We start from the raw sequence: 21,341 nt of genomic DNA on the forward strand, positions 1-21,341 counted from the left end.
TATTTCAGCAGCTACAGAGCTGAAATTTTGCACATACACACTACTAACATTAGTAGTGTGGAATATGCAAAAAAAATGGGGATATGAGATGGTTTACTGTATGTAATCATGTCTCATATCCTGTCGGGTTTGTGCAGGAGAAATGAAAAGCCGGCAATTGAATTACAGACTTGTCACTAACAGCGCTGCGTATTTCTCGCAAGTCACACTGCAGGTCCGTGTGGAATCCGTATTTTTCTCGCCCCCATAGACTTTCATTGGCGATTTTTTTTGCGCAATACGCTGACAAACGCAGCATGCTGCGATTTTGTACGGCCGTAAAAAGCCGTATAATACTGAACCGTAATATACGGCTAATAGGAGCAGCCCCATTGAGAAGCATTGTGCCGTATGTAATGCGAGTTTTACGGACGTAGTTTTTGCGCTCTTACGTACGTAAAACACGCATGTGTGACCCCGGCCTTAGACTCAAAGACACACATATAGGTAAAAAAAAAAAGTCCCCAGAGGTGGATAAGGAGTGATTGGACGTGTTCTGAGCACATATTTGTTTCTTCTTCTCTCCCATCCTATAGGCAGACGACTTCATACGGGCCAATGCCTGCAACAGATTAACGGTTATAGCGGAGCAGATCCGGATTCTGCAGGAGCAGGCGAGGAAGGTGAGGCGGGAACGCAGGGGATTACCACCATAGCGAGGCATGCCGTATTGCTAGGCTATGCTATGATTTTCAGAATTATGGGGCGCAGCTCTAGATAAAGCATAATATAAACTACATAGGATATTAAATGTATATCTAACATCCTATAAGACTGGTGTACTTACTTTGAAACTACAATTCAAAATAACTGAATAATTTTGATAAAAATGGGCTTTTTAGGAGCAGCTCGTTTTAATTTCAAGAGCCATTCTGATGTGGATTTTCAAAGGAAGTACAACAGCCTAATCCAGTCCAAGAGTTATATAATGACATATGCCGTTTATTTTGTGAAAAAATTCAGGCTAAATCAGATCTATAAAAGTGATTCTGATGACCCCGGCTTCATTGACTGACTTCATCAATGTATGTTTTTTAATTTTACCTGATATTTAGGTGAACATGATATTATCTGCTATTAATGACCTTCCATTTCTGCAGGTATTAGAAGAAGCCAAGAGAGACGCTGATTTGCACCACGCTGCCTGTAACGTGGTGAAGAAACCGGGGAATATCTACTACCTGTACAAGCGGGAAAGCGGGCAGAAATACTTCTCCATTCTCTCTCCGAAGGTAACGCCCGGTGTTTGCACTCAGACAATCCCTCCATGTATTGCAGCTGTTGATCAGCCGCGGGGACTCGGACATATTATTCGAGCACGCTGAAGTCACTTGGTTAGGACCTGAGCATGCTCAGATAACACCTTATCCCAGCACATTTGCTCATCACTAATTATCGCACCTCCGCTCAGGAGGTGATCAGGGCCATCACGTCTATTAATACCTTCCAGGCGGCATGTCTGAGCAGCGGATGTTGGGCACTTGTCCTATATGTTAGACTAAGACACATCCATGATGCCCGCCGATCATGCAGATATTAGTAGACGTGACGTCACCGGCCCCGTTCACCTCTCACACAAAACTGAACCAGAATACCCCTTTAATTCTCATTGGCCTATTGGTGCATGGATCCGATAGATCATAGAATGTTAGAGTTGGAAGGGACCTCCAGGGTCATCGTGTCCTACCCCCTGCTCAATGCAGGACTCACTAAACCATCTCAGACAGATATCTGCCCAACCTCTGATTGAAGACTTCCATTGAAGGAGAACTCACCACCTGTCATGGCTGATTGATCCACTCATTGATGAGGGTATACAGTGCTAGACGGTCCCATAAAGGTCACTTTGTAATCCCAGAGGAAGCTTGTATTGGTGGGGTCTGGCTCCTGACCGAAGCCCTGTGCCGCTTTGATCCCCTCTGGGACAGAAAGCGGAGGGGTGCACAGACTTATACTGTATACAGATCCATATACTAAGCAGCTCCCAGGCGAAGGGGCGGCCATGAGCAGAGCAGATTGGTTTTGTAAGTCTTATTTTTTGTCTTTTTTTTTCCACCCTTTTTTAGGACTGGGGTCCGAGCTGTCCTCATGAATTTCTTGCCGCTTACAAACTCCAACACGACATGTCCTGGACGCCCTTCGAGAACATTGAGAAGCGAGATGCAGAAATTAACATTATTGATAAATTACTCAATGACCAGATCGCTCTTCCTTCAAGTGCGGAGCCCAACTTTAAGGGGCTGACTAACTGACCTGACCTATGTATGCAACATAGACGTCCATGTGGACCCTTTACCAAACCCAAGGCCTTATCTCCTCCCCGGCCCCATGGACGGCGATCCCTTACCAGCAATGGAATCTAATGATTTCTCTTAAATACGACCTCGTTATATAGAGAATTCTACCTATAAATGTATATGGCGATGATGGCCGAGACTGCGGACCTGATTTTATGTCATAATATGCACATTTTAATGGTTTTATGTTGACAGAATCACATTTTCCACTGACAATTTTTCAGTTTAATTCTGTTTATAAAGCTGGTTACCCATTGAAAAGGGTATATCAATGGCTACATGCTAAGATAGGGAGGGTGGTCTTCATCCTTCTGCCTGGTATAACAGCGGAATGTAAGCCTTGCTATTTTATGAAGTGAAAAAGGGGGTGCAGGTTTTGTATTTCGGTGGTCTTTTACTTAGGCATGGGACAGTAAAGTTTTGTACCCCCACCGCCTTACCCTTAGTAAACTAAATATATGCAAAGAGAACAATTTCAGCTTTTTTTAATGTATTAAAACTTACCTAATCGGATGGAACATTAGTAACGAGTGTCTAAAAAAAAACAACTGGAGATCGATCTATATATGGCGGAATATGGATAGATTAACGGGGCTGTCCAGCTCGCCTCTATTGAAAGGAATGGGGCCGAGCTGCCGTACTGGAAACTTTAATAAAGTTTTAAAAAAACTTTTAAAAGGCTTTTACAGAAAGCAAACACCTTTTTTAATCCTGCAATTGGGAATATCTTTTGGCTTCAAACTTCTGTTATGGCCATAAGTCATCCTGGAAAGAAGTGATCAGATCGATTCGCGGGACTGTGGATCACAGTCAAACCCAATTATGGCTAATAAAAGCAGAACAGGCAGGTAGTTGAGTATTACCTGCCAGTACGCTCACAATAAAAATCCAAAAGTCCCAGGTTACCCCCTTTAAGACTGGCACGTGCTATGGCAGTCTTAGTGGATCACCCCCAAATTCTGCAGTGACTTTCATTGTCAGAGCGGGCACCTACCCCGAGACTGAGCAGCTGGGCACAGACATGGTCATGTATTCTAGCCATTGATTCCCTGGATATATATTGTTGACACATTGCGTTCAAGAGTGCCCTCTGCTGGACAAAAAAGTGTGCTACTACTACGTGCTGGAGCTGCCTGTAATTCACATGAACTCGTCTGGTCCGTAAATCGGACCACTGTAGGGTGTGCTGGGATTTTTCTTTTCCCTATGAAAACCGTTGGTCCATTTTGGGAAACTGACTATATACCTGGCTATAATGGGTGTGTGCGCTCTCTCCATGGGTGGTCTGCTGTGCCCATGCCCATATAATATGTGCACCTGAACGACACTTTCACTGCCATCATCTGTACTCCATGTGAGTATATTCTGATATCAATGGTCTTTTAATTTCTGTAAAAAACAAAAAACAAACAAATCCCTTGATAGTCATTTGCAAAGTTTCATAACTTTCCATGCGGGATAAAATTATTTAAAAAATGAAAGTTTAGGTTCATTTTAAAAGACTTGCATGAATGGGATTATTTTTATTTTAAAAACCCCCTCACTTGTTAAATTTCCCACCGATGAAGCTCAATGGTCCTTGAATGTATTTCTTTACTTCGATGCAGTAATAGCACCTTGTACATCCACAGGATTGTTGCAGCGGTCTTGTGCAGTCACTGTTAGCATCACTGCTGAGGCCAGTGATTGGCTGCAGCGGTCATGTGGATGTACATATCGTTGCAGCAGGTGAATAAACAAGGACTGGAGGACCACCTTCCCCCCTGCTTGTTTTCTATCTATACCAGCCCTTCTTTGTCAATGAAGCCAGAAGTAAAACAAGTAGATGTAAAGGTGTAAGCCCCGCTATGAAGCCCCCCGCACCTGTACTAAGTCTGAACAGTCACTCTCTGCTGCCAGTCCCTTTAATTCCCCCAATATTCACTAGATGGATGTCAGTTTGGCCAGCAGCTATCCTGTTGCCTGTCCCAGACACAGGCAAGCTCACTCTGCCAAGGATATAATAGAGGGATATCCCTCAGCCATGCGTCCTGCTTTAGTTTAGGATGCAATGATACCTGGAGATTGGTCTGGAGACCACGTGGGCAACGCCACAAAGAGGCTTTCACAAGGGAACATCACACCAGTCCTACTCCCGGGATTATTGTCACACCGTGACGGTCTTTGGTAAGGAAGGGGGGGCCTCAAACTGTCCTTGGAACTGGGACCCTAACTATACCTGTCCCTGGGGTACTCTTGAAGGTAGAGAGGCCTGAGTCTCTGACCTTTCTGTGCTCCTGTTGACCCCTGATCTGTCCCTTCCTCACCTCATGAGACCTGGGACAGAACTATAAGGCAAACAAGACACAAAGACAAAACAGGGATAACAGAAAGCAACAAACATACAAGCACTCACCAAAGGTAAATAGGGAAGGATAGGAATGTACCAACCAAATGGGAACAGGACAATGAGGAACGTATACACCTAAAACAACACGCAGCAATCTCCAGTAGTAAGAACAATCTATTCAGCAGAGTGTTTCCTAAGAGCGAGGAAGCAAAGGTTTCACAGGCAAGACAGACAAGGATTGGCCAGGTTTTATAGAGAGAGGTAATGACCAGATCAGAAGCAGCTGAAATGGGGCTGCAAGTTTCTGACCAGAATAGAAAGGGTCATTAACCTCTTCAGCACTAAAGGAAACCAAATCCATTTAACATGGGACACAAACACGCAGGTTAAATGGAAGATCTGCAATTCTCAATACTGTAGGGCTCTTCTAACCCCAGATCTCCCAAGGACATGACACATTCGTGACAATTATGTTGTGGGGTAGTATAATATACGGGACCAGGACCCCTCAAGTCTTCATTCCAGGTGCACTAACAGCTCGGCGTTACATTTAGTCATGGAACAGTGGTACGGCCACAGACAGAAGAGGCCCCTGTGCAAGAGCAGTATATGGGCCCTTTGCAGTCCAATAGTTCAATTCCCTGTTTGGAGGCGAAAATGGGCCTTCTTACCTCTTGGGCCCCTGTGCGGGCTCTGGTTGTACCAATGTGTCCGCCCTTGAGAAGGACCATTTCTCCGAAGTGTCCCAGGAGCCATTTTTTTGACCCGACAATGCCAGGGCGCATATTGCTCATGGTACTATTAGCAGCTTGTGTGGCCTTAACGTGCTACCATGGTCTGCAGGGTCTCTGGCCTCGTCTCCCATGTTGACGGAAATTTTACAGGAGCTGCCAGCGGTGGATCTTGATAATTTGCCCAAGTGCATTCACCTCGGCAGAACATTCCTCATACAACCGTTAATAACCTTACTAATAGCAGCCGAGGCGCTACGTGCCGGCATTTCTATACGTAATATAGAAATATATTCAGCACACTCCGAAAGATGTCTGATGCAAAAGAGGGTGTTTCTATACGTGGCTCATACTAAAGACTGAATAAATTGAAATGTTATGAAAATGTAGTTGCCATTTTTTTTTATCATGTGCCGATCATTAACATGCTTTTGATAAAGTATCTCATACTATCCTTATTGAAAAAATGTAATATTGACAAGGCTACAGTTAGGTGGATTCATAACTGGCTGAGTGATCGGACCCAAAGAGTGGTGATAAATGGCTGCACACCCAGTTAGAAGAAGGTCTCAAGTGGGGTGTGCAACTAACAGAATGGTTTTTAACAGGAAGAAATGCAAAGTCTTACATCTGGGCAACAAAAATGAAAAAAGCATATACAGAATGGGAGGAATAGGGCTAAGCAACAGCACGTGTGAAAAAGACTTGGGTATACTAATAGATCACAGGCTGACATGAGTCAACAGTGTGATGCAGGATATAGACCCTATAAATATCACACCTTAAGAGTCTAAACTGCAGAAACTGAAGTTTAATCAGAAGTGATATTTGGGATGCTCGGTGCACCCTTGGTGTGGCAAAGAGGCTCCGTGCATCTTCCTGACCACAGGTTTTGCATGTCCCTTTCTCCCTTACTGGTGACTGACTGCACAGATTTGCTTGGAGAGAGAACTGTCTGCAGAGTAAGCGCAGGCCATCGCTGTCAATCACAAGTGATGGGGTGGGGACATGCAAAACCAGTGGGCAGATCTGGGCACGGAGCTTCTTGGCCACACCGATCACCCTAATTAGCATATCTGATTACATTATGGCCTCTGCAAAAGGGAGGCAGCGATTTTAACACTAGAAGGAGCAATTATTACAGGCGATAGATCTTCTATATCTGTGCTTAGTTTGAGAGAAGGCGCACACTAAAATACGCCATATTTGTCAAACGCCATGAGCCACGGTGATAAATCTGGCACATTTTAAGACTGTCCAAAAATTAGATGGTATTGATAAGTGTGACCCAATATGGGGCATCTTGACTGGAAGACACCTCCATCATGTTTTACTGCAATTAGTTAATAAGCAGATATACATGTTAAAACTTTCCAGAATTCGGACGGCTTCTAAAGGGTGGCCATAAATGAGACCGCAAATGTCAGGGGAAAAACGGATTGGGCATGTTGAGTTTCAAACTGTCTGATCTTTTGTTCTGAAGATGGATAAGCTGCCGCCAGATGTGTCAACACGTGCAGAATCCCTGTAAGGTTTCCATCCAAAATAAAAAGGAGAATTGTTCATCCATATTGTCAGCCTTCTGCCATCTCTACTTCATCTGTTTTTATACATTAATAAAATTGTATAAGGCGAAGTACAGCGTCCTCTGCCAATAACGGCAATGGGGTGTCATTGCATTCTTTTCCTTTCATGCATCCATTAAAGTGTCATGTCGGTGTCGTTATACTGATTACAATGATACCTTGTGATGAAATCCGTCTTGTGGTTGTTGTTGTCTAACTCAAAACTGAAAATAAAGATTAATGAGAGTCTCGTGCTCCGGGGCGGTCTGTGGGGGGTATTCATAATGCAGACTGATCCCTCACTGACCAGCCGCCTAGTTTACATAATGAATATTATATATACATGCTGAAAAAAAAACCCTTCTGAGGCAGGGGCTGGCCGTGGCCCCTGCTCTGCAGCATTATCCCATGTTTAATGTGTTAATAAATGTGCTTGAGGTTATCTTGATAGTATAAGAAAAAAATCAATTTTAAAATGGCGCCTGCACAGTGGCAGCTATTGGATCACCTCTATATACACAGATAGCTACTACTGCGCGGTGGGCGCCATTTTAAAATTGATTTTTATTTTTTTTATACTATCAGGATAACCTCAAGCACATTTATTATTAACACACTAAATATGTGATTATCCTGCAGCGCAGGGGCCACGGCCACCACATGCCTGCAGAAGTGTTTTCTTTTTCAGTATGTATATATATTCATTATTTAAACTAGGGGGCCGGTCACTGAGGGATCACTGTCAGCAGTCTGCATTATGAATACCTAATCAGAGCACCACATGAAGACCCCCACAGGCCGCCCCGGAGCACGAGGAGATCATTAACACAAAACTGAAAATAAAGATTAAACAACAACCACAAGACGGATTTCATCACCAGGTATCACTGTAATCAGTATAATGGCACCAACCTGACACTGTAGGTTAGTGTGCACAATCCTGCTGACAGGTTCCCTTTAAATAAAGAGACTAGCACTCGCTACAATTTTTTTCCCATACAGTCAGTATGGAAAAAGGGTCAAGTGACCTAATGCATTAATATTGGTCCATGTGCTGCCTGTATTCCATATGACAGCACTCTGACCGAAAACACATTGGTGCAAACATACCCTAAAGGTGGTGAACCTCCTACGAAGTCCCTACTATCTAATACAAAGTCCCTCCTATGGGGTCCCACCACACCCCTACGAGGTTCCACTTGCAAGGTCCCTCCTCCCCCCTATGAGGTCCCCCCTCCATCCTTCGAGGTCTCACCTACAAAGTCCCACCTCCATCCTTCGAGGTCCCCCTTACGAGGTCCCACCTCCATCCTTTCAAGGCCCCACTTCCATCCTTCGAGGTCCCCCTTTTGAAGCCCCACCTCCATCCTTCAAAGTCCCCCTTTCCAGGCCCCACCTCCATCCTTCAACATCCCCCTTTCAAGGCCCCACCTCTATCCTTCGAGGTACCCCAATCGAGGCCCCACCTCTATCCTTCGAGGTACCCCATTTGAGGCCCCACTTCCATCCTTCAAGGTCCCACCTACAAGGTCCAACGTCCATCCTTCGAGGTCCCCCTTACGAGGTCCCACCTCCATCCTTCGAAGTCCCCCCCTACGAGGCCCCACCTCCCTCCCTTCTACAAGTCCCTTAGCCCTAATAAGGTCCATCCCCATGAACAACTGGTCTTTATAACGAAAGGAGCTGAATGATAAAATAAATGAACCAATACACAAGATCATTATTTACTCCAAATTTTTCATTCTAAAATGCATTGACTTAAACATTTTACCAAAAAATATATACTAGTTTTTATATTTAGATCAACATACGAAATAAAACTTTTGCCGCCTAGAAAAGCTACAATAGAGCCCCCAGCTCTAAGGGGAATGCAGCAAACACTTTGATTTTGATAATTTAAACAGCACCAGAGTTTTTTTCTAAAAGAGTATTTTATTAAACACAATTACTAAAAGTTACCACAAAGGGTGACAGTAGCAAAGAAATAACACAAATGATAATACTTGTATTGACATGGACTTATATGAATATATAATCTGATCCCAAATAAGGTGCAATAGTACGCACAGCGGTCGCAGACCCTGTGTAGCAGCAATCAAACAAATAAATTAAAGGCGTCAGATGTAGCTGAGAACCTGCACGGGACAACTCCACATATATGTAAAATATTTTTTACATATATGTGGAGTTGTCCCGTGCAGGTTCTCAGCTACATCTGACGCCTTTAATTTATTTGTTTGATTGCTGCTACACAGGGTCTGCGACCGCTGTGCGTACTATTGCACCTTATTTGGGATCAGATTATATATTCATATAAGTCCATGTCAATACAAGTATTATCATTTGTGTTATTTCTTTGCTACTGTCACCCTTTGTGGTAACTTTTAGTAATTGTGTTTAATAAAATACTCTTTTAGAAAAAAACTCTGGTGCTGTTTAAATTATCATAATTATTATTGAGTTAATGTAACTTCTTATATATTGCTGGTCTTTTCATATACTAAACACTTTGATTTTGCATAGGAGCAATGTCTTTGGTCACGTGTTGCTTGACACATCCAGTAGATGAGCGTTCATGTATGGCAGTAGCTTCCAGTTATCAGTTCTGATATAGAACTGTGCGGTGCCATCCTGAACTTTGGCAATCATCAATATGTGGAACCTCGGGGGCAGGACTATACCAATCTTGTATTCACCATCATGATGGGACACAACATATTTGAAGAAATGAGACACCACAACATCACCAAGAGATGACTCTGACATCTCGGAGCAGAATGTGCTTTCTTCGTTATCTTTCCCATCATCTGATTTTAGGGTGAGCCAAAGCTTGTCAAAGAGGTGGCATCGGGCATTCGGGTGGCAAGACGTGGGCAATGGGAATGGGGCAAATAGTTCTGGGAATGAAATAGGTAGTGGATCAAGTGGTGTATGATAAGTCAATCCATCCTGTGTGCTAAATGTGGCATTCACAACGAAGTAGGTTGGATGAGGGTCGTTTGGGACTAAGTTGACTGTGACCATCGGTGGCTTTCGACCAACATAAAGGCAGGGAACATGGATATTGTCTAATGGTTCATAAAAACCATCTGCTACCTCAAACTGGAGAATAATACAGAGCACCTTTTGGTACTTTTCTTCAACATCACCTTTGAAAGTCAAGTGATAATTCAAGGCGATCAAGGAAGTTCGATGATTGGCAAGTTGCTGGTAATGTTCTTCAATCGTGTATTCTGTCTCTTGATAGTCCTCCTTAGACGCTTCCGGATAAGTTGGTAAACCCTTTGTCTGATTATAAACCGGACATAACTGGAGAATGTTCTTCGCACTATGAACAGTCAGTAGGATGGAGAAGTTTTCACTTTCTGACATAATCGAAGACAAGGACCTTTCTTTGGTTTGGCCATCAATAGGCGACATGTTGAGGACTTTCCCAAGCTTCTCCTCAGAGACATTGGTAAGGAGAATAAAATATAAGCGTGATCGGTCTTGAATATCAATGTCTGAAAAATGATGCGTTATGTATTGTAACAGATCCGCCAAAGACATGAACACGTTATCGAGATGTTCATGTTGGAGGACATGTTTGCACACAGACAACAAAGCATTACCCAGTGCCCAGTCTCCCTTAAGACACAGATCAAAGCGAGTCACCACCTTCCTCAAGAACTTTACTGTACGAGTCTGCGGAATGGTGTTCTCCTGAGCTACTCTCGAGAGAATCTTAAGATGCCACGAAAGGTTCTTCCTAGTCGTCCCATCCACAGGAAGGTCCACTATTTGCTTCTGTAAAGCTTTGGCCAGAGATACTGGCCAAGCCTGAAACTCCAGGAGGATCTGAGTCTGATTAATCAAGTTAATAAAATAAGGCGCCAAGGTGCTGTTGTTCTTGTAGAGGTCAAGGAGACTTCTGGTCAGATTCTCCATGTGCTGCTCGCAAAAATGAAAGTATCGCACGAATAGGTAGGTGGCACGGAAAAAAGTGGCAGTGACCTCCCTGCTGGCGTTTTTGTCCACCATGCTATACAGAGACATGAGGTGTTCGAGTAAGTATCCTATGCCCCTCTCAGCATGAAAGCCTTCATTTTCCAGATAAACCATACTCAGCAAGTTCTGTCTGCAGAGCATTGTGTGGCAATCGTCGAAGATGTTGGGGAACAGGGATGAGGTCATTTGGACGGTGAGAAGAACGGGCAGGTTCTCGCCAGGGTTAGAGTTGAGGGGTCTGTTCTCTGGAAAGTGCAATAGGCAGTCTAGATAAAATAACTTGACGGGCATAGACAGCAACGGGTGCAGCGTCATGCCCACCAGCCTCTGAAGGAGGAAGTGCTCGTCCTCCGCTGTGAATAGACTGTCTGTAAACACCGCTTTCATCTGCAGGATACTGTGAAAGCATGCTATATCCTTTGTGCCAAATAACCGTACAAGCTGAGACTTAAAGATGGCGGGAGATATGGTGCGGACCATAGCCACCACCTGTATGACTTGCCAGAATAGGGTGTTTTGGCACACGGGTGTAAGGAGATAAGAGTCCTCCAATAAAAGAGCCAGGGTGGATTTTAGTTCTTTGGTCTCGTTGCTGGACGGGAGCAGGAATAGTTGGTCACCCGACGCAGCTTGTAACTCCTTCATGTCTTTTGTGGCACTCCATAGGAAGCTGCCATTGCTCATCAGCATCTGTTTTATGGCTCCGGTAGACGGCCCGTCATTCTGCGCCAAGAGCTGAACGGCGTTCTTCAAGGCTATGCTGTACAGTACTATGTAGGACTGATGCGCGCTGCTAACCTCTTGTTGTTGCAGGGTGTATAACTGCTCTAGTCTCTGAGAAAGCAGCCCAGGGTAACAATTTTCCAGTTCCCGCAGGCATTCGCAGGCCGTGACCCGCAGAGGCCTGTTGGCCGCCCCCTGCTTCTTGTCATTGACGTCTGATATGATGTGCATCAGCAGCGAGGCGAAGTCTTGTGCAGCTTTGCAATTGAAATTGAAGTTATCAGTGGTGATCAAAACAGTCTCGACTGCTAACAGGAGGTGGCATCTTAGGGGTATACTTTTTGAGGACGATGAGACTTGTTGTAGAATATTTAGCAGGATTTCCGAGGTGACCTCGCCCGATGTCTTCTCTGGGCACAGAATCGTAGGAAATTCTAAGAACAGATTCAGCATTAACACCTGAAATATGAAAATGGATTTATTAGAAACACGAAAAGAGACAATAGTAAGTCAGCGCATGTCGGATGAGATATAGCGAGAGGTTTGTGGTCTTAGGTCTTCAAACTGCATGGCCTACACTCCCCTGTGTCTTCCTATGCATGGTGCAATCTTGAAATTACATACAGGGGTTTTCTATGGTTTATGACTAGTTAGAAATGCAGACATACCCTTAAAAGGGTTGTTTGGCCTTGGGTACAAGTCTGCAGTTACGCTATGTGACTGCAGACTTGTGAATCCTTAGAGTGCGCAGTGTGCAAACTGTCAAGATTCTCAGGTTCCGATGCCGTGAGCAGGCTGTCATATGACTGTAAGTATAAAATTTGCATATTCCCGGGCACATTCTAACTAGGCGCGTCCGACCTCACTCTACTCACTTGCACTGAGCAAATCCGTACAAGTTTAGTCTGCACATGATCGCATACTTGCAGTCACATGCCGGCAAATCCTGACGATGCGCACACAGCGCTGTGAGGATTTACAAGTCAGCAGTCAGTGACTGCACAGATGAGCTATCCTAAGGAAGCAGTGAACAACTCCTTAAAATACTCTTATGTAAAAAGAGACAAAAGTATGATAAATGATAACTTTATTCTTTTCTTTAACAATTTTTGTCCTTTTGTCCCCCCCCCTCCCTTTCAAAAGCCATAACTTATTGAAAGAGGTAGGAGGGCCTGTTTGAGTGGCAGCTTTGCATTACAACACTCATTTTACCATATAGTGTACTAAAAACAAAAGAGAAAAAAATTCCATGCTGGGTGAAAAAAAATGTTCAGAGTGTGTGTGTCTTTAAAAAAATAATATTTTTTTACCATAGTGTTTACTGTGGTGCAAAACTCACCGGACAAAATGATTCCTGAAGTCAGACTGATTACAGCTATGCTGAATTTTATATAGATATAAATAAACACTGCAAATTTTTAGGAAAGTAGAGCTAAATGTACTATAGCCTGCTGGGTGGAAAGAACCAATTACACCTATGCAGAGATATAATCTCATGTGCATTTCAGCAGCTGAATTTGCAGTGTTTATTCATCTATTCCATCTATCTGTACCATTCCCTGGATTTTTTTTTTCCCTTGTCTTTTTAAATTTTAGCTTTAACATTTTGTATTTAATAAAAATAATTCTTTTATTATCAAACAATTTTCCAATCACTTTGTACCATTGGTTTGGTTGAATATGTGTTTCAGCCAGTATACTATGCATTTTGAGGGTAACAGACCGCCTTTATAAAGCTACAGCTCCATTTAAATAAAATACTTCTCCTCCCAGGAACATGTTTATCCTCTTACTACAGCACTGTGCACTTACAATTGCTCATTTTACCTTTCTACCCAGATAACTCTTCTCTTTTCCATTGGATTATGACATCGCATGATTAAAACCTGACCGGCTGAATCCTTCTAAGCTCTATGTAGAAACAGGAGATCAATTTTCCCTGTATGATTCATCAGTCGCTGCAAAAGTCCCAGGCAGGAGGGAGCAACTGGGTCAGGACAGAGGGGAATGATAATAATGATAAATGCAGGGACAAGAGACTTCCTGTTTCTACATAGAGCAGAGAAAAGAGAAGAATTATCTGGGTAGAAAGGGAAAATGAGCAATTGTAAGTACACAGTGCTGTATAATATGATGAGTGCAATTCACAGCACAGACTGAGGTCAGGAGTGGCGCTGTGCCGAGACCCCGCAGAGTCTGGTGGGCTCCCGGTGATTACACCCCCCAGTGTATGTAATGATGAGAAGTCCTAACCTTAGTTTGCTCATTCGGGGTTTCGCTATTAAGATCCTTCAGGAGGTCGTCCACGAACCCCTCTGGGGGCGAACTGAGCGCAAAGGATTTGGGATTGGAAGCAAAAGTGGCCACATCCCTGGCCCAGCTGCTGTTACTTCTCTGCGCCATGATGCTCAAGAGGGTTCAGGATCAGAAAACCAAATCCTAAAAGTAAAAAATTACATAATACTATGAATGCAGCCTGCTGGGAGTTGTAGTCCCCCTGCTGTACACACTACTACCTTACCTGCAGTGTCAGCGCCATTCAGCCGTGCTAATCGCTGTATCCCCCTGAGGGTAACGCAGGACTCCCCTGCACATGACTGTGACCACCGCGACCTCTGGTAAACCCCCAACGGCAGCGCGAAAGTAGCTATTAGCTAAACAGGAAGCTGCCTACAGCTGACCGGAAATGACGCATCTGGCCAGCCATCTTTGACGTGGGCGCATCGGTTTTCCTTTCTCTGTTGGTATATTTCCAAGTACAGAGATAAATATGATAATTTTAACAAGCGTGAAAAATATAATGACATATTACCGAGAGTGTTGCGAGATAGTGCTGTGTCCGTCTATAAAACGAACGCGTTTGCCCACAGTAAAGATGGCGTCCCGGTATAGTTCTCCTTTTGAAAATAGACTGCACTCTCAGCCCAGTCGAACGTGGTGACGTAATGACGTTTTGCTTGCCCCTGCCCATCAGCCGAGGAAACCCTGTGTAGAGCTGCCAACGCCCGGTGGAGAGACGGGGAGAGAGTGAGGTAGGTGGGCGCAGTTACCCGGCCGGTAAGACGTCGGGGGGAGTATTGGGGAAGGTCGGAGCCGCCCGGTGTGTGACGGCACTGTACGGCGGCTGAGAACCGGGACGCCGCATACAGGGCTCCCTGCAGTGGGCGGCCGGGACCTCCGGCTTCGCTCATAGAGAGGGTAATGTAGTTCCCCGGCCTGCACCCGGCATTGTGTGTGTCCAGGCCGCGCTCTCTGCTCCGGGTTACGGGGTGGCGCCCGGAGCGGGTGTGTGGTGACCCGGATTTCTGGTGTCGGGTGACATGGTAGCACTGATACTGCTGGTTTTCAGTAGGTGGTGGATGGATGGGGGTGTTTAGTCATTAAAGGGGGGACAGCACCCTGGCCTCTGTATTTGGGATGTTCATCATGATGTATTGGAGTGTGTGCGTAATCCTGGGGGGAGCACACAAAACCAGGGCTCATACCTCAGGGAGGGTCCATCACTGAATCTGGGGGGACATCATCAGTGCACATTCAGAAATGGGGCCCCGAGCAGTGCTCTGTCTACATGGGGTGAGGTCTGGGGGGCTCTGGGCACGTGACTGCTGAGATCTGGGGGGGCCCCGTGACTGCTGAGATCTGGGGGGGCCCCGTGACTGCTGAGATCTGGGGGGGCCCCGTGACTGCTGAGGTCTGGGGGGGGGGGCCCCGCGACTGCTGAGGTCTGGGGGGGGGGGGCCCCGCGACTGCTGAGGTCTGGGGGGGGGGGGCCCCGCGACTGCTGAGGTCTGGGGGGGGGGGGCCCCGCGACTGCTGAGGTCTGGGGGGGGGCCCCCGCGACTGCTGAGGTCTGGGGGGGGGCCCCCGCGACTGCTGAGGTCTGGGGGGGGGCCCCCGCGACTGCTGAGGTCTGGGGGGGGGCCCCCGCGACTGCTGAGGTCTGGGGGGGGGCCCCCGCGACTGCTGAGGTCTGGGGGGGGGCCCCCGCGACTGCTGAGGTCTGGGGGGGGGGGCCCCGCGACTGCTGAGGTCTGGGGGGGGCGGCCCCGCGACTGCTGAGGTCTGGGGGGGGCGGCCCCGCGACTGCTGAGATCTGGGGGGGGGCCCCGTGACTGCTGAGATCTGGGGGGGGGCCCCGTGACTGCTGAGATCTGGGGGGGGGGGGCCCGTGACTGCTGAGATCTGGGGGGGGGGCCCGTGACTGCTGAGATCTGGGGGGGGGGGCCCGTGACTGCTGAGATCTGGGGGGGGGGGCCCGTGACTGCTGAGATCTGGGGGGGGGGGCCCGTGACTGCTGAGATCTGGGGGGGGGGGGGGGCCCGTGACTGCTGAGATCTGGGGGGGGGGGGGCCGTGACTGCTGAGATCTGGGGGGGGGGGGGGCCCGTGACTGCTGAGATCTGGGGGGGGGGGGGCCCGTGACTGCTGAGATCTGGGGGGGGGGGGCCCGTGACTGCTGAGATCTGGGGGGGGGGGGGCCCGTGACTGCTGAGATCTGGGGGGGGGGGGGCCCGTGACTGCTGAGATCTGGGGGGGGGGGCCCGTGACTGCTGAGATCTGGGGGGGGGGGGGGCCCGTGACTGCTGAGATCTGGGGGGGGGGCCCGTGACTGCTGAGATCTGGGGGGGGGGGGCCCGTGACTGCTGAGATCTGGGGGGGGGGGGCCGTGACTGCTGAGATCTGGGGGGGGGGGGCCGTGACTGCTGAGATCTGGGGGGGGGGGGGGGCCGTGACTGCTGAGATCTGGGGGGGGGGGGCCGTGACTGCTGAGATCTGGGGGGGGGCGGCCCCGTGACTGCTGAGATCTGGGGGGGGGCGGCCCCGTGACTGCTGAGATCTGGGGGGGGGGGGGGCCCGTGACTGCTGAGATCTGGGGGGGGGGGGGCCGTGACTGCTGAGATCTGGGGGGGGGGGGGGGGGCGTGACTGCTGAGATCTGGGGGGGCCCGTGACTGCTGAGATCTGGGGGGGCCCGTGACTGCTGAGATCTGGGGGGGGGGGGGGGCCCGTGACTGCTGAGATCTGGGGGGGGGGGGCCGTGACTGCTGAGATCCGGGGGGGGGGGGGGCCCGTGACTGCTGAGATCTGGGGGGGGGGGGCCCGTGACTGCTGAGATCTGGGGGGGGGGGGGCCGTGACTGCTGAGATCTGGGGGGGGGGGGCCCCGTGACTGCTGAGATCTGGGGGGGGGGGGGCCGTGACTGCTGAGATCTGGGGGGGGGGGGCGCCCCGTGACTGCTGAGATCTGGGGGGCTCTGGGCCCAGTGACTGCTGTTGATGTTCTGCAATTATGCATCAGGCAGAGGATGATGGAGACTATAGGGGGATGGGGTGCAGGGCGGAAATGCAGCAGGGAGGAGGCCGCAGGGGGGAGGAGGAAGGAGGGGCAGCCGCCTGCTATATGTCACCCTGCATCCAGCCTGATGCACCTCATGCAGACTCCACATCTGTGTGATCTGCCGGATGCTGCTGTGCCAGGCGGCCGCCACCAAGATAGGCTCAGTGCATGTATTTATATTAAGGCCCAGATGCAAAATGCTCAGAAAAGGTTTCCTTAATTTGACGAGAAATCTATGAATTTGTGCTAAAGATTGCAGAGTAATAGTGTGCATTGTGCTTCTGGGCTGTGCATTTTGCAGTGGCATCCGTAGTGGTCACGCCGGTGAGCGCAGAGTGTGACTGTGCTGTGAAGTTTAGTTTGCTATTTTAGCCCCAGATTCAGAGACTTATATTTTAAAGGGATGCTGTCACCACCTTTATCTGCTCCTGTGCTGCATTCCACAAATGTGGATATTGTCTCCTGACTCCCCCTCTAAACCCACAAAATCATTTGCCTTATTCCCACACTGTATTTAAATGAGGATGGTCCAGTCTGATGGGTGTCATCACTGAGGTGTCTGTGCCTCCTCTCTGCTCCTAAACTTTGTTTTCTGACCCTTCCTTCTATCCTTTCTTCCCTCTATCCGTTTCCTTCCTCCTTTTTTCTTTTTTCCTTCCTCCTTTTTTTCCTTCCTCCTTTTTTTTCTTCCTCCTTTTTTTCCTTTTTTCTTCCTCCTTTTTTTCCTTTTTTCTTCCCCCTTTCTTTCCTTTTTTCTTCCCCCTTTCTTTCCTTTTTTCTTCCCCCTTTCTTTCCTTTTTTCTTCCCCCTTTCTTTCCTTTTTTCTTCCCCCTTTCTTTCCTTTTTTCTTCCCCCTTTCTTTCCTTTTTTTTCCCCCTTTCCTTTTTTTCTTCCCCCTTTCTTTCCTTTTTTTTTTTCTTGCCCCTTTCTTTCCTTTTTTTTTTCTTGCCCCTTTCTTTCCTTTTTTTTTTCTTCCCCCTTTCTTTCCTTTTTTTTTCTTCCCCCTTTCTTTCCTTTTTTTTTTCTTCCCCCTTTCTTTCCTTTTTTTTTTCTTCCCCCTTTCTTTCCTTTTTTTTTTCTTCCCCCTTTCTTTCCTTTTTTTTTTCTTCCCCCTTTCTTTCCTTTTTTTTTTCTTCCCCCTTTCTTTCCTTTTTTTTTCTTCCCCCTTTCTTTCCCTTTTTTCCTTCCCCCTTTCTTTCCCTTTTTTTCTTCCCCCTTTCTTTCCCTTTTTTTCCCATGATGGAGGAACGTTCATTTTACAGTAACAGCAAAATGAAATATCTAAAATCCCCCTTCTGTTTTTGACCTATGGATCATTTTTATTAAACCGTGCAGGTCAATTCTTTTTACGGTACTTTAGTTTATCCTCATTGACATCAAAATGGGGTAGCAGCAAAAACCACTAATTGAAAATGTCTTTAATTTCTGTTGAGGTTTTCTGTCCATAAACTGCATTTTTCTTGCTGAAAAAAATGCATTTGAAAAGCTCCCTGTGAACAAACTGTCTTTTCCTTCTCTTTCTGTTATCAGTGTGTCCTGGTTTTTATTTATAAATATTAATTTCCTCTGCAAATAACACACATTTCTATCAGATACATTGTTCAAGATTGTTACATCGCTTAAGAAAATCCCGTTTTCTTGAGTTCCTTATTACTGGCAATCCTCTATGTTGCGAAGTGATGTCATTATCTAAAATTCAGCTTTTCAGGGTCCTAGAAAGGCGAGTGACTGCACTATATGAGCAAGAATCGTTACAATGTGTGATAGGATAAAGGGGAAAAATAAATGTCTCAGCTTCTGCAAATGTTTTAGACCGGATACACATTTCTGCAATATTTATGTTGTATTAGTATCAGTATAGTGATGGATGGTTTAAGCTTCTGCCTTTCTTAGAGCTTCTTCATATAATATTTTTTAGAATGCAGCCCATTCAATGCAATGCTGACAAAATGTAATATTACATGCTGCTGGAGTTAGTGCCAATTTATCCGCACGTCCCCTTCCATCGGCCACAAGGAGTGCCGCTTCTTACCTGCTGGCAGCCGTGATATGTGTGTTTGTGTGTGTGTGTGTGTATATATATATAATTTTTTTTTTTTTTTTTCAAACCATACACAGACCCATTGATTTAAATGGATCTATTGAAGTAGCAGTGCCGAGAATGAGATCCGTGAATCTCAGAGCATCCAATTTTTTTTCATGGTTAAAATAGGACATACTTAATAGGTCTGTGTCCTCTCCGTTAAAAAGTCGGGCAGGGATGTGTGAATGCAGCCTTACCAAACTAATCCCATTCGGCCAGTGCATGCTGAGAGTTGTAGTAGAACTGATACTTGCGGCCCATGTACGGGGTCCGGTATTGACAGCATGTCTTATTTCGGCCTTCGTTTCCTGCCAGCTCCTCCTGTCCTTATTCACACAATCGGCTGTGAAAGCAATGGGCAAGACGTGGGACCTTGAGATTAGAGGAATGTCTTTCTTGCCATCTTGTGTGTCCGCTGTCATTTTCACACAGTGTACACAAGGTATGGGTTTGATTTATCGCGCTAGCATTGGTAACATGCAAGGTTTTTTTTTTAGTTTACAGACCTATAAATAAGTGTGTGTGTAATGGGCCACTCCTGTCCTCTCCCATGTATGTGGAGAAAACCTGGTCACAGGTCACTCCTCACCCTCCTGGATCCCCACAATTATATTGCAGTGAAGGTGACTGATTTTTGGAGCGTGAATGTACATTATCGTGAAGGAGGGACCTGAAACTGTTTTTTTTTTACTTTTTGTGTGGATATTTGGCTTTTATGGATGCCTCTGATCTGTTGGCTTTGCCTGGAGAAAGGACGGTTTGTAGGGATCTGGGATGGATACCTGGAGGTGGTGATGGAAAATCAAAATACTTTAATATTGATAGCTTATCCTTAGTATTAATATTGATAACCTGTCTGACACCCTCACCCATGAGCTGTTGTCAGCTCCTGCTGGACATAATATATTCTTTTGAATAGCAGCTGTTTTGCAGTACTCTGCAGCAGCTGCTACACATTGAACGGAGCTGTTCATCTTAACTCATTGTTTACATATGGTCGCCATCAGAGCTTAAAAGGATTGTCCACTACTAGGACAACCCCCTTCTTGATCAAAATGTTTGGCCCCCATAAAATAATAAAGCCTAAACTCACCGCCAGTGCTGTTCCCGCGGTGTCAGCACTCGTTCTCCGCGGGGCTCCCGTGTTGTGACACATGTTGCTTACGCCCAATAAGTGCTGGCGTCACTGTCCACACCTTCGGACAAATCGATCATGAAGAGGAAGACCAGGATCAGCTGATCCTAGGCTTCCTCTTCATGTTTGACTTGTCCGAAGGCGCGGACAGTGAGACCAGCAATGACTGGGTGTCACAACACAGGAGCCCCGGGGAGAGCGAGCGCTGACGCCGCGGGAACAGCACTGGCGGTGAGTATAGGCTTTATTATGTTATCTGGGCCAAGGGAGGGGTATGACAAGAGGTTGTCCAAGTAGTAGAAAACTTTTTTTTTTTTTTTTTTCTTCTTTTCAGCTGTTTGTGGGTGTTGCATATGTCATCAATGTTGTATTCTCTGACAAACCCATTACATGGGTTAATCTGCAGAATGAGCGGTTATGGGAACTCTCATTCATAGGCCATTTAACTCTGCTGGAAAATGAGCAAATCGGTCTTGGGCATCATTCACACGTTCCTGATTGGTCACTTATGTACGTATGACTTCAGTACTTTGTCTGGTGTATCAGTTTTTTACCATCAGTGTTTTGCCCGGGTGCTAGTTTTTCCCATCTGTGTTTGGTTCGGGTGTTGGATTTTTTGTTAACGTCAGTGTTTCATCAGTGATTTTCATTTATGGATAAATAAATTACAACACTTCTCATACCGCAGTGTTTAATCACGGGCAGAATACGGACTGTACACTGATGCCATCCGTGTGCTGTCCTTCATCTTCATAGACCCATAGACTTGTATTGATACTTTTTATATGTGACAGATGATGTCCGCAAAAAAAACGAACATGTGAACTCAAATTATATTGGGTACTTGTTGGATACGTAAAAACACAGAACACGGAGCTCTGAATGAGGCCTTAGTGCAAGTCATCAATTTCAGATGCCTCTCCATCACCCCAATGATCGATGGGCTGAAGGTGCTGTTCATATATCTTGCTGAGGTCGTGAATACAGGTTAATGGAGAGGGCTCCAGTGCGGTGTAAGGCTCACTCAGCTGATTGGGGGGATCCAGGAGTTGTACCCCAATCTATCCTAATGGTGTGGTCACCGGTATTAAAGGGTGATTCAAAAGTAATAACTATA

General features: G+C 46.5%; 3 protein-coding genes across 6 annotated transcripts in view; 2 read left to right on the top strand and 1 right to left on the bottom strand.

The window, feature by feature from the left end:
- The window catches only part of C4H1orf50 (chromosome 4 C1orf50 homolog), a 124,096-nt gene extending 118,319 nt beyond the window's left edge, over positions 1-5,777 (top strand). The window contains exons 4-6 of the mRNA XM_077250184.1: positions 576-662; positions 1,140-1,271; positions 2,106-5,777. Of these exons, the coding sequence (XP_077106299.1) occupies positions 576-662; positions 1,140-1,271; positions 2,106-2,291 (405 nt within the window). The 3' untranslated portion in view covers positions 2,292-5,777. The remainder of the gene's footprint in view (positions 1-575; positions 663-1,139; positions 1,272-2,105) is intronic.
- A 2,892-nt stretch (positions 5,778-8,669) lies between these two features.
- Positions 8,670-14,371, bottom strand: AP5B1 (adaptor related protein complex 5 subunit beta 1). Its single transcript, XM_077250186.1, has 3 exons — positions 14,193-14,371; positions 13,925-14,110; positions 8,670-12,130 (listed from the first exon to the last, which is right to left on the bottom strand). Exons 2-3 carry the CDS (start codon positions 14,072-14,074, stop codon positions 9,500-9,502), a joined length of 2,781 nt encoding a protein of 926 aa, XP_077106301.1. The 5' UTR covers positions 14,075-14,110; positions 14,193-14,371; the 3' UTR covers positions 8,670-9,499.
- A 181-nt stretch (positions 14,372-14,552) lies between these two features.
- CDC42 (cell division cycle 42) overlaps positions 14,553-21,341 on the top strand; it is a 49,989-nt gene continuing 43,200 nt past the window's right edge. Inside the window, exon 1 of one of the 4 annotated variants that reach the window (XM_077250187.1) lies at positions 14,553-14,703. The gene's annotated coding sequence lies outside the window, so the exon portion shown is untranslated. Of the gene's footprint in view, positions 14,870-21,341 lie in introns of all 4 variants that reach the window. The other 3 variants (XM_077250189.1, XM_077250190.1, XM_077250188.1) reach the window with 3 other exon arrangements.

Source organism: Ranitomeya variabilis, chromosome 4, assembly GCF_051348905.1.
Source record: "Ranitomeya variabilis isolate aRanVar5 chromosome 4, aRanVar5.hap1, whole genome shotgun sequence".
Lineage (NCBI taxonomy): Eukaryota > Metazoa > Chordata > Amphibia > Anura > Dendrobatidae > Ranitomeya > Ranitomeya variabilis.